The 11,376-nt window shown below is 66.6% G+C and overlaps 3 protein-coding genes across 3 annotated transcripts in view; 1 reads left to right on the top strand and 2 right to left on the bottom strand.

Annotated features, from left to right (window-relative positions):
* Window positions 1-11,376, bottom strand: part of MED1 (mediator complex subunit 1) — an 86,094-nt gene that overhangs the window by 3,708 nt on the left and 71,010 nt on the right. The window lies entirely within an intron of this gene.
* Window positions 1,875-4,716, top strand: RPL19 (ribosomal protein L19). The gene is made up of 6 exons (XM_075722740.1): window positions 1,875-1,916; window positions 2,361-2,467; window positions 2,922-3,044; window positions 3,273-3,393; window positions 3,708-3,818; window positions 4,512-4,716. The coding sequence occupies exons 1-6, from the start codon at window positions 1,912-1,914 to the stop codon at window positions 4,633-4,635; spliced, it is 591 nt and encodes a 196-aa protein (XP_075578855.1). The 5' UTR covers window positions 1,875-1,911; the 3' UTR covers window positions 4,636-4,716.
* On the bottom strand, window positions 7,022-10,256 carry STAC2 (SH3 and cysteine rich domain 2). The gene is made up of 11 exons (XM_075722979.1): window positions 10,179-10,256; window positions 9,093-9,285; window positions 8,889-8,986; window positions 8,516-8,597; window positions 8,294-8,391; window positions 8,144-8,213; window positions 8,010-8,062; window positions 7,726-7,823; window positions 7,576-7,627; window positions 7,252-7,389; window positions 7,022-7,117 (listed from the first exon to the last, which is right to left on the bottom strand). The coding sequence occupies exons 1-11, from the start codon at window positions 10,254-10,256 to the stop codon at window positions 7,022-7,024; spliced, it is 1,056 nt and encodes a 351-aa protein (XP_075579094.1).

Raw genomic sequence — 11,376 nt, forward strand, 5'->3', positions numbered from 1 at the left:
GGGTCAGATCAGCCTCCTCATCCCTGCCCCTCTGGAAAGCACGGAGCACAAGGCAACGCTCCCAGTGGGCTGGGGAACACAGACACCCCCGCGTCTCACACGCAATCTCCTGCCTCCAGCCCACACAAATGGCCAAAAGCATCGATTTTTCCAGCGGCAAAACCCCAGAGCCACTCCTGGGCCGGTAATGAAAACCCAGTCATTCTCCTGTCTCAGGAGCCTCCAGATTTTGCGGTTTGTTTTATGAAAATGATGAGTCAGTTTTTAAACAGCAAAAGCCTGTGTTTATCTGTGTTTTTCTCTCAAAATGAACCAAAAATCTGTTGCCATCGGCTCCTCTTCTCATGCCATATGTTGACTGTGCTACGGCCGCCAGATTCAAAAGGAACCGTTAGCATCCTGTCTTGGGTGTTTAACGAGGCACCTTTGGGGGCTTTCACTCTCCAACCACTCGCAACCTTCAGCGCTTGAAAGGAAAGAGGGAAAAGAAACACTGCAAAATGATGAATTTGGGCGCTATTGAGCATCAGCGTGGTTAAAAAGCAATATTTTCGCTGGGCAAGTTTGCTTTCCAGTGGGAATTCAGTCATGGAGAAACCCCTGTGGTTTTAGGCCAGTTACAATCTATACGTTATCATTTTGCAAGCTTTCCCTTCTTCCAGGAACTCTTCACCAATCTGTTCCTGGAGAGGCTCCAGTGCTTTTCTGGGTCGTTTCTCCGACACAAAGGACGCCAGTTGCCACCGGGCCCATTTCAAGCCTCACTACGGCATTTTCTGGGGACGTGCTTCTGGCTGGAAGAGGCAGGAGGTGCCACTCAGCCGGTCCGTGCCTCAGTTTCCCAACTGCAAATGGTGCCACTGACACATCCAGACCTCACTCATGCCTTCGACTACAAATTGCTGGGGAGGTAAAACGCTCTCTGCCAAAGCCAGCCCTCACTGCAGCCCTGTTACCAGCCCTATCAAGAGGTTGTTTCACAGGAAAACGCAAGTCCTCCCTGTTCTAAGCAGCACTCTTAACCCAGTGACTGCAAAAGAGGGGGAACTTGAGCCACACGTGGAAATGAAGCAGGATCTGAGATCCCAGCTCGCCCCTCTCCTGCACCGACCTCTGGACATTCGCACTGCCCTTTAGGGCGACTTCTTGGGAAACAATGAACGATTGCAGCCGAACGCTGGAGAAACAGACATCCCATTTCTTGCTACAAAAAGCAACGTGACAAAGCTGACGTTAAACTCTTCCTAACCTACAACCTCCCGGTCAGGTGGGGAGGGTGAGGAGGGACAACCTGCACCCAGGTTTCCTCAGGTCCAACAAGGAGCCTGCAGCCGGGCTGGGGACAATCCCCCGGTGTGAGGAGAGGCCGCAGCGAGGGCAGGGCTGGGCCCTGCGGCCCTCGGCCCTGCGCTGCCCACCCCACGCAGGCCCACCGGCGGCGAGGGGGCACCCCCGCAGCCCCCCTCGGCCTGCCTGCACAGCCCCGGGGCGTGTCCCTGGCTCCCAGCTCAGGCCCAGTGCTCCCAGTGCCCCCCCCCCAGTGCTCCCAGTGCCCCCCCCCCCAGTGCTCCCACCACCCACGTGCCGCCCACAGCCTCCTCCACGCCACCGCGCATGCGCTGAGCCCGCCCACCCCTGCCCACGGCGCAGGCGCGGGCTGTACCACCCGGCGGGGGGGGGCGAGAAGGGAAACGCGTGTCTTTCCCCGCGTCCCGAGTGGGCGCCGGCGCCCCGTCTGTCCTCCTCACCCGCAACCCCACCGCGGCTGTTCTCTGACCGCGCTTCGGGCCGCTCCGAAGCCGCCGGGACGGAGCGGGGCGGGCGCGGGGTGGTACGTGCCGCTCCCCGCGGCGCTGGCTGTGGGCGCGGCCAGGCCCGCCGCCTCTTCCTCTCCGCCCGGCCGCCGCCGCCATGAGGTGAGGGGCCGCGCTCCGCCGCCTCCCCCGGGCCTGCCCCGGCAGCGACGGGGAGCGGGGGGTGACCGGCGGGGTGGCCTCATTAGCGGGGGCTTCCCAGCCGCGCTGCGGGGAGGCCCCCGGCCCGGTGAGGCGGCTGCGGCCTCCTCAGGCCTCGGGGGGGAAAATGGCGGTTGGGCCGCGCGCTGGGGAGGGGGCGAAATGGCGGCCGGGGCCCGCACCGAGGGGCCTTCGGGGTGCAGAGGGAGGGAGGGGACCGCGGAGCGGGGCTGGCCCCGCTGCTCTCGGGCCCCGCGGCCCTTGGCTGCTCGTCTTTCCCCGGCGTGCTGCGGCCTGCGTCCAGCAGCCTGGCTGCGGGCCGCCCCGGGCCTTCGGGCCCTGCGAAAGCACCGTCCGGCTGCGGGAGCGAGCGTGGCGCTGAGCCGTGTGCGTGGTTCTCCGCAGTATGCTCCGGCTCCAGAAGAGGCTGGCCTCCAGCGTCCTGCGCTGCGGCAAAAAGAAGGTCTGGCTGGATCCCAACGAAACTAATGAGATCGCCAATGCCAACTCCCGTAAGTGATCGTCTCTCACGGACCCGGCCGTGCTACGCGTCGCTTGGGTTGCCCTCCGGAAGAGGGATGTGTCGGGGAAACGGGAGGAGGCTTTTTGACTAGCTCGGTAGTGATGAGGTTGGCTTAGGTAAAATTCTGACACTTGAGCAACTGCTTTGCACTTCAAAGTGGAAATAAGCTTGTCAGCAGGATTTACGGAGCTGCCCAGTGTGCTGATGTGGTGCGTGGCGAGTTCTTGGTAGTGGGTTTAGTACGTGGTGTGCTCTGAGATAACCAGTGAGGGAGAAATGGGAGGGGAAAAGAGCAACTACAGCAGCACGAGGGGGCTTTGTGGGAAGGTCTGGCTTGTCCTTTGCGCTGGATCATTTTCATACAAGCTGGATGGGAGTCTGTACTTGCCTAATGTGCCCCCTCATTGTGTATATGATGCTGAACATAGAGTTTCTTCCCGTAGGTCAGCAGATCAGGAAACTGATTAAGGATGGTCTGATCATCCGCAAACCTGTGACCGTTCACTCTCGTGCCCGATGCAGGAAGAACACCTTGGCCCGCCGGAAGGGCAGGCACATGGGCATCGGTAAGTGCTGGTTTCCCTCTGAGAATGGGAGAAATGTCTGTTTTCCATGGTACGTGGTCCACCTACAAGCTTCTATTGAGCAACAATCTCCAAGAGTCTAAAAATACACAGTTTGTATGTCAGTAGTTTTCTTCTTGAAGTAAAGAAAAGGATTAAATGCTCCAGCAAAAGCACGTTGTTCAACTTGCAGAAATTTGGCCTCATTCTCATCCTGTTTTCCCTGTCTAGGTAAGAGAAAGGGTACGGCAAATGCTCGTATGCCTGAGAAGGTGACCTGGATGAGAAGGATGCGAATTCTGAGGCGCCTGCTCCGCAGATACAGGGAGTCCAAGAAGATTGACCGCCATATGTAAGCCTGCCGCACCATGCCCAACTTCGGGTTGTGTGTCCACACACTTAGATACCACTTTCTTGCTGTATGCGGCTTCTGCAGCCAGCTCCTTGGTGTGCAGATCAGTGAAAATAAATCCTCTCCAGGAAGCATGGCACTGGAGAGCTGCTCCGGAGTCATCCTGGCAGCTTCAGAGTGACCCTGCTCCGCACAGCACGCTTGTGCACGTTGCTGCTCTGCACCGGGAGGGCTGCGGGATGCCTGGAAGCTGCGCGGTGGTTTGATCTCCCCGGGCAGCCTCGTTTACAGTCCGTTCTGTTCTGCTCTGTTAGGTATCACAGCCTGTACCTGAAGGTCAAGGGTAATGTGTTCAAGAACAAGCGGATCCTGATGGAGCACATCCACAAGCTCAAGGCAGATAAAGCTCGCAAGAAGCTCTTGGCGTAAGTGCTGCTTCACTCTTAAGCTTTAGTCTTGCAGGCTGTGGAATTGATTTTTTTTTTTTAAAAGTAACTTTGCAGGCAGATAATTCCAGGTGGCTTCTGTCGCTGGTGGCTCTATCTGGAGCCGTGGTGAAGAATCAAACCAAAACTGGGTAGGGCTGGCTCGAAGCAGAGAAATACGTAATCCCGGCAGAGCTTTGTGCGTTCCACTGCAGGCGGAGCAGATGTTAGTTGCTCGTACAGCTCTAAACTGGTAGATCTACTGATCCAGCCACTTGGATCAGTAAATGATTGACAAGGGGAGGTGAGGAGGCACAAGAGCCAATGGATTTCAAAATCCTGCTGTGTACTTGGTAAAAAAGAAAGCCTGTATCTTAACTTTGGTCTCTAGTAGAGGTGCGTGACCCCAGCCAGCCCAAACGGGGCAGCCCCCAGAGCCAGGATCGCGGCTCCTCCTCAGCCAGAACCAAGCGCCCAGCAGCGCCGGGCAGGGAGGGTGGCAGAGCCCGGGGTCCTCGCTCGGGGCTGAGCGGGACCAGGTTAGAGTTAGAGCTGCGGATGGAGCAAAGCCTGCCAAGCTGCGCTCACTTCAGCTGCACTCACTGGGATCCCGTGGAGCAAGAGGAGAGCAGGGCCGGTGGTAAAGGCTTTCTTGAGATCCCTCTGCATTCACGAACTCTTAACTTCTTGCAGTGACCAGGCCGAAGCACGCAGGTCCAAGACCAAGGAGGCTCGTAAGCGCCGTGAGGAACGCCTGCAAGCCAAGAAGGAGGAAATCATCAAGACCCTCTCCAAGGAGGAGGAGACCAAGAAGTAAACGCTGGCTGTCTTGTGTACATAGTGTTTTCCATCCACGAGCGTTCAATAAAACACCGCATCCAGGACTCGTCCCGCTGAATCTTGCACGCTCGCTCTCTTTCTCCAGGGTTTCTGGAACAGGGAGGGAAGGGCTGGGAAAGAATGGCCGCTCCCTGCCTTGGTGCTGGGTGTGCCCTGCTTGTTGGGAACCAGACCCATTGGTTGGGCAGTTCTTGGGGTAAAGGTGAGCTGCAGCCCACAGGGCTGATGGCAGAGGGAGAGCGCGGCTCGGAGTCCTGCTGGCACCGGCCCTCGTCCCGGGCCATGCAGCCGCAGGGCCAGCTGCTGCGGGCAGCGCTGCGGCCAGAGCCCCGTTCCTGCGCCGGCAGCTCCTCCACGCAGCCGCAGCCTCCCGAGCGGAGCTGCGACGCCTCCGCCCGCAAGTGCAGTGCTGCCCTGCCGGTCTCCAGTGGGAGAAAAGGTGTCTGGGGGCCACCCCTGCCACCCACCGCACCCCGGAGCCCTTCCCCAACTCCCCGGCTGGGGCGGGCGGCAGCTCCGGGCCGGTGCTGGGGCTCAGGCGTGTCCCTGCTCAGCTCCTGCTGCAGTGAGGGGCCGATGAGTTCCTCGGGCCCATCCGAAACCCCCAGGAAAGGGCCCGCCTGGACCCCAAACACCCCAAGAAGCTGCTGCACCCTGAGGGGAGGTGGCCGATGGCAGAGCCGGGCTAGGCGTGGGCACAGAGCCCTTGGCCTCTCGTGGCCAAAACCCACAGCCAAGCCCGGGGTGGCCCGGTGCAATTCAACGGGGGAAGTTGCCCGTTGCGGTGGCCCCAGGTGGGGACAGCTGACAGCACCCATGGTGTCCCTGATGCCCATCGAGGGAATGGTGCCAAGATGCCCAGGGTTGGGGTACGGCCCCAGGAGGGGCTTCTGACCACGCATGCCGGAGCCAGCACCCTCAGGAGCGGGCCCTGAAGGGGAGCAGGCTCCCAGCCCCGCACAGGGGGACACGCCGCAGCCCCCACCCACCCGGGCTCAGGCCAGAGCTGGCTGTCAGGGGAAGCTTTCTGGGGGGCTCTGCTCCCGCAGCTGCCCCGGCAGCCCCTCATGGCAGCCCCCACAGCTCAGCCAGGAGCAGCACCGGGGGCGGCACCGAGCAGGGCAGGACTCATGCAGGGGAAGGACGGGGGGGGGGCTGCACACCCCCAGGCACCGGTATGAGGGAGCTGGGCCCAGAGCTCACAGCAGGGACCCCCCAGATCCAGGTCCAGCTCCTCCAGACACCCCACACTCACCCAAGCAGCTCTTTTACAAAACCCACACCCACAGGTGCTGCCATCCCTGCACTGGGCACCATCCCCACAGACCCCCAAAAGCTCTGCACCCTCCCTGGGACCAGCTGGGCCTTTATAAGCCACAGGAAACACAGCTGAGACCCTCCCACCTCATCACACAGGTGATGGGACCACCTGGGCACAGGGCTGGAGGGGGCTGCTTGCCCCCGATGCCTGGCCTGCGCCCCGTGCCGTGCCCACGCACCGCGTCCCCTCCCCGTGCCAGGACACCCCCCCATGCCCCCCTGGTGCCCGCTCCGTCCTTGGCCCTGCTGCCAACTCCACCGACGGTGACTCACGGCGCCCGGGCGCGGTGTGACTCACGCAGCCAAAAAAGAGCCCCGGTGCCGACAGCGGGTGGCACGTGGTACCCCACGGGGACGGCACCGAGACAAGGGGACAGGCACGCCGGCAGCGCTCGGCGGGGGGACACGCCACCCGCACCCCCTCTGCCCAGACACGCGGCAGTGCCAAAGCTCCTCCGGCCGGTGCAGAAAAATCACCCGGTAGCGCCAAAACCGCAGCAGCAGCAGCGTTTAATTTAGGATCTCGGGCTGGAGCATCCCGGGCATAGGGCCGGGCGCTGCCCGGGCACGGCGGGGTGGTTATTGCTTGGGCGAACCGAGCCAGGCAGGGCACACGCGTGTGTGGGGCTGCACACGCGTGTGTTGGTGCGCAGATACCGGCGTGTCTCGCTTTGGAGCGCGTGGAGCCGCGCATGCATGGGCAGAGGTGCCCTCGTGTACGCACGGCCATTTGCAGCCCCCCTGTGCCGTGCCAACGCCGCGTCGGCGCACGCCGGGGGTGGTTCGGAGCAGCCGTGGGGGTGCCCCGTCTGTGGGCAAGGCCACCCCAGGGCCACCCCCGTGTCCCCCGCCAGCCCAGCACGCGCCTGGGGCCGGACCCCGAGGGATGGGGATGCTGGGGACAGGCCCCCCGGGCACGGCTGGGGGGGTCAAGTACCACCCGGACGGGGCTTCCTGAGGTGTGGTGATCCAGGGGAGGTGGAATCGCCGGGATGGGGACAGGGACACCGGGGGGGTTCAGTGGGGGGGCTGGACGCTGCCCCTCAGATTTCGGTCAGTGCCTCGGCAGGGACCAGCCCCCGCTTCCTCCCGCTGGTCACCCGGACGAGGCCCTGGGTCCTGCCCACGCCAACGCAGATCTGGGACGGGCAGACAGACGGACGGACGGAGGGGCAGCGGGGCACCGCCTTGGCGTCGCCCCACTGACAACGGACCCAACTCGGTGCACCCCAGGGCAGCAAGGTGCTGGCACCGGCGGGGTCCCCCCCCCTACCTGGTTCTCCCTGAGGCTCATGCGCCCCTGCTCCTTGTCACCCTGCACGGCCCGGCAGCTCCTCCAGACGCTCTCGCCGGGACGGACGCGCTGCACGAAGTTGGCCGGGAAGAAGCCCAGCCGGTCGCCCACCTTCCCCTGCGGCGCGGCCGAGCGGCGGCTGAGACCCCCCCGCGCTCGCCGCACCGGTGGCCGCCCCAGCACGCGGTGGGGCTGCGAACGGGCACCGGCTCCCGGTCGCCCCGGCGCGTTCCCCCCCCCCCAACCCCACGGACCCCCTCCCCAACCCCACGGACCCCCCCACACCCCATGGACCCCCCTGACCTTCCACCAGTCCTCGTTGGAGTCGTCCACCAGCGTGACCCTGTCCCCGGGCCTGGGGGGACGGAGGCGTGGGGCAGCGTGGGGACGTCCCCCCCTCCGCTGCCCCTGTGGGTCCGGGCCCCCCGCCCCTGCCCCACCGACCCCACTCACTGCAGCGCCAGGTCCTGGTGCTCCTGCGGCACGAACTTGTAGAGAGCCACGTAGGAGAACATGGGTGCCCCGTCCCGCCGCGCCGGCCACCGGGCAGCCTGTGGGCACAGCCAGCCCTGCCCCATGGCCCCAGCCCCGTGTCCCACCCCTCAGCCCCACAGCCCCCTGCGACCCCCCACGCCTTGTGCCCTGCAGCCCCGTCCTGCAGCCCCACGGCGCCGGGGCATCACCCGAGCCCCCCCGGTCCCACCCTTCACCCCCATCCTGCCCCCCCAGACCCCCACCTGCTGCCCGGGGCTCCTCTCCTCCACGCTGTCCCTCTGTGCTGGGGTGGCAGCTGCCGAGGCAGACGGATGGGGGGGACAGAGTTAGCCCTGAGACCCCCCCCCAAACCCCCACCCCAGCGCCACCCCCTTACCGCTGCCGCTCGGGCTCCCCGCGCTGCTTGGGGCGTCCCCGCTCTCCTCCCCGGCCGCCACCTTCTCACCCTAAGAGCACAGGGAGGGTTTGGGGGGGGGGTCCAACACCCCCACAGTGCTCCCCACCCCTCCCCAGTTCCGGGGGGTACCTGGATGCCGGGGGGCAGCTCCGTGGGGCCGGCACCATGTGCCAGGGAGGTGCCGAACCGCAGCGCTTCGTACACGGGGTCCACCCTCGCGCTGGGCTCTGCGGAGGGGGGACGGGGGGGACGGGGCGAGTCAGGGCCCCCCCCAGCCCGGCCTGAAAGCCGGGGTGCACCCCATGCCGGGCACAGGCTGGTTCCGCGGTGCAGCCATGGCCGGGGGCTCACCTGGGGGGGGTGAGCCCTGCGTGGAGCCCCCCTGCTCCGGCAGCAGCAAGGGCGAGCTGAAATTGCGGCGGAAAGAGGTGGCCTGGGGGAAAAAACGGGGGATTTGGGGAAAAGGGGCACCCAGCGGCACTTGGGGGGGGGGATGCCAGGACTGAGGGTGCCCCTGGGCCCCCCGTGTGCATGGGGGGGGTGCGCTCGCACACGCACTGACACCTCTCTGCCCACATGTGCCGGCAGGCACGCATCCCGGCGCACACGCGTGTGCGCAGCCACGCGCCCCGGTGCCTGCAGCCCCCCCCGGGGCCGGGGCTGTGGCGGGGGTTTCGGGGGGGGCTGGCAGGGCTCTGTGTGTCCCCCCCCCAGCAGCACGTACCGTCTTGCCGGGGCACTGCTGGTGCGAGATCCCCTCGGAGCACCAGAGGTGCACGCCGGCCTTGCACGCCTTGCACCGCAGGCCCTGCCGCGAGTTGCCTGCAGGCGGAGGGGGGGGTCACGGCCAGGGGCAGGGGCTGCGCCCCCCACCCCGCCCCCCCATCCCCAAGTACACACAACCCCCCCAAAGCCCCGGGTAACCCACCCGCGATGAGCTGCCGGCACAGCTCGCAGGGGCAATGCTTCTTGAAGACGTACTGCTGGAAGCCGTGGGTGCGTGGGGGGGACGGGGGGGTCCCGGGGCTCTGCACCCCCCCGCCCGCCCGCGGGAAGAGGCTCTCCACGCTCTTGCTCCGCAGCAGCGTCCGGAGGGACAGAGACCGCTTCAGCCGCTGCATCTGCCGGAGGGACCCCCCCAGGGGTGGCAGGGACCCCCCAGGGGTGGCAGGGACCCCAGGAGGGGACGGGGGGCAGGGACTCCCCCAGGGGTGGCAGGGACCCCGGGAGGGGACGGGGAGACCCCTTAAACGGTGGCAGGGACCCCGGGAGGGGATGGGGGCAGGGACCCCACCCCAGGGATGGCAGGGACCCCGGGAGGGGATGGGGGGACCCCTCAAACGGTGGCAGGGACCCCCACACCCAGAGGTGCCAGGGACCCCGGGAGGGGACGGGGGCAGGGACCCCGGGAGGGGATGGGGGGACCCCTCAAAGGGTGGCACGGACCCTCCCATAGGTGCCAGGGACCCCGGGAGGGGCCGGGGGCAGGGACCCCCCCCCAGGGGTGGCGGAGACCTCGGGAGGGGACGGGGAGACCCCTCAGAGGGCGGCAGGGACCCCGGGAGGGGCCCCCCCCGCTGCCCCCCGCGCTGCACCAGCCCAGCCCGGCCGGGATCGGGCTCAGCGGGGCTTTGGGGGGGGGCCCGGGGCCGCTCCGGGGCTGAACCCCCCCAGCAACGCCCCAAATCGGCTGCAAGCGCCCGGCACAGGGTGCACGGTCACCGCCCCCGGTGCACCCCCTCCGGTGCACACTCACCCCCCCGGTGCCCCCCCCCGGTGCACACTCACCCCCCGGTGCACACTCACCCCCCGGTGCCCCCCCCGGTGCACACTCACCCCCCCGGTGCACACTCAGCCCCCCGGTGCACACTCACCCCCCGGTGCACCCCCTCCGGTGCACACTCACCCACCCCCCCGGTGCACACTCACCCCCCCCGGTGCCCCCCCCGGTGCACACTCACCCCCCCGGTGCACCCCCCCCCGTTGCACACTCCCCCCCCGTGCCCCCCCGTACCTTGCTGCCGTGCCCGGCCCCGGCGGGGGGCGGCTCGGGGGGTCCCACCGGTTCGCTCTCCCCGGGCGGCTCCGTCATTCACCCGCCACGCCCCGCCACGCCCCCCTCCCCCCCCCGCTGTCGCGACAGCGCCGCGACCCGGTCGCGACAGCGCCGTGCTCAAGCTGCCGCCGGCCCCTCCCACCGGGGGGGGAATGGAGAGATATGCTAATCCTTGGCTGCCCATTGGCTGCCGGCCCCCATGGGGCGGGGCTTGCCCCCCATCACCAGACGTCGCAGACGGGGGGGGCCCTGGGGGTACCCCCCATTGACAGCCCGGGGGGGCAGCACCCAGGACCCCCCCATTTGGCATTTGGGGGGGCAGCACCCATTCCCCTGCCCGATATCGCGGGGGTGGGGGGTCTGTGCCCACGCCCCTGGGGGGGCAGCACCCAGACACCCCCCCTATTTGACATTTGGGGGGCAGCACCCATTCCCCTGCCCCATATCGCGGGGGTGGGGGGGTCTGTGCTCACGCCCCTGGGGGGGGCAGCACCCATAGACCCCCCATTTGCACCCTCGGGGGGGGGGAGCACCCATAGACCCCCCCATTTGACACCTGGGGGGGCAGCACCCATTCCCCCCGCCCGATATCGCGGGGGGGGGGTGTCTGTGCTCACGCCCCTGGGGGGGGCAGCACCCATAGACCCCCCCCATTTTCACCATGGGGGGCAGGAGCACCCATAGACCCCCCCCCCCATTTGCACCCTGGGGCGGGGGGGAGCACCCATGGACCCCCCCATTTGCACCCTGGGGCGGGGGGGGGGGGGAGCACCCATGGCCCCCCCCTTTGACACTCCATCCACCCCCCAACACCCAAGGGGAGGGGGGCAGCACCCATATCCCTCCCCTTAACACCCCCTACCCCTCCACTGACACCCGGGGGGGGGGGGGGGGGGGTCAGTGCCCTGCCTGAGCGCCCCCCCCCCCGCTTTTTTCTCCCCAAAATGAACCAAATCCGGGCGAAATGAAAGGAATTAAAATGCAGCGGGGGCCGCGCGGGCTGGCACAGGGCGGCCTTGGCTTCTCGCCCTGGACAGGGTGGCCTGGAATGGCGGGGGGGGGGGGCGGACACAAGGGGGGGGGACAGATGTCCTTGGCTGGGACAAGGGGACAGGGCATGGCTTTGGGAGGGGGGACGCGTGTGGGGCTGGTCCCG

The sequence above is a fragment of the Pelecanus crispus genome, chromosome 18 (genome assembly GCF_030463565.1).
Source record: "Pelecanus crispus isolate bPelCri1 chromosome 18, bPelCri1.pri, whole genome shotgun sequence".
In the NCBI taxonomy this organism is placed as follows: domain Eukaryota; kingdom Metazoa; phylum Chordata; class Aves; order Pelecaniformes; family Pelecanidae; genus Pelecanus; species Pelecanus crispus.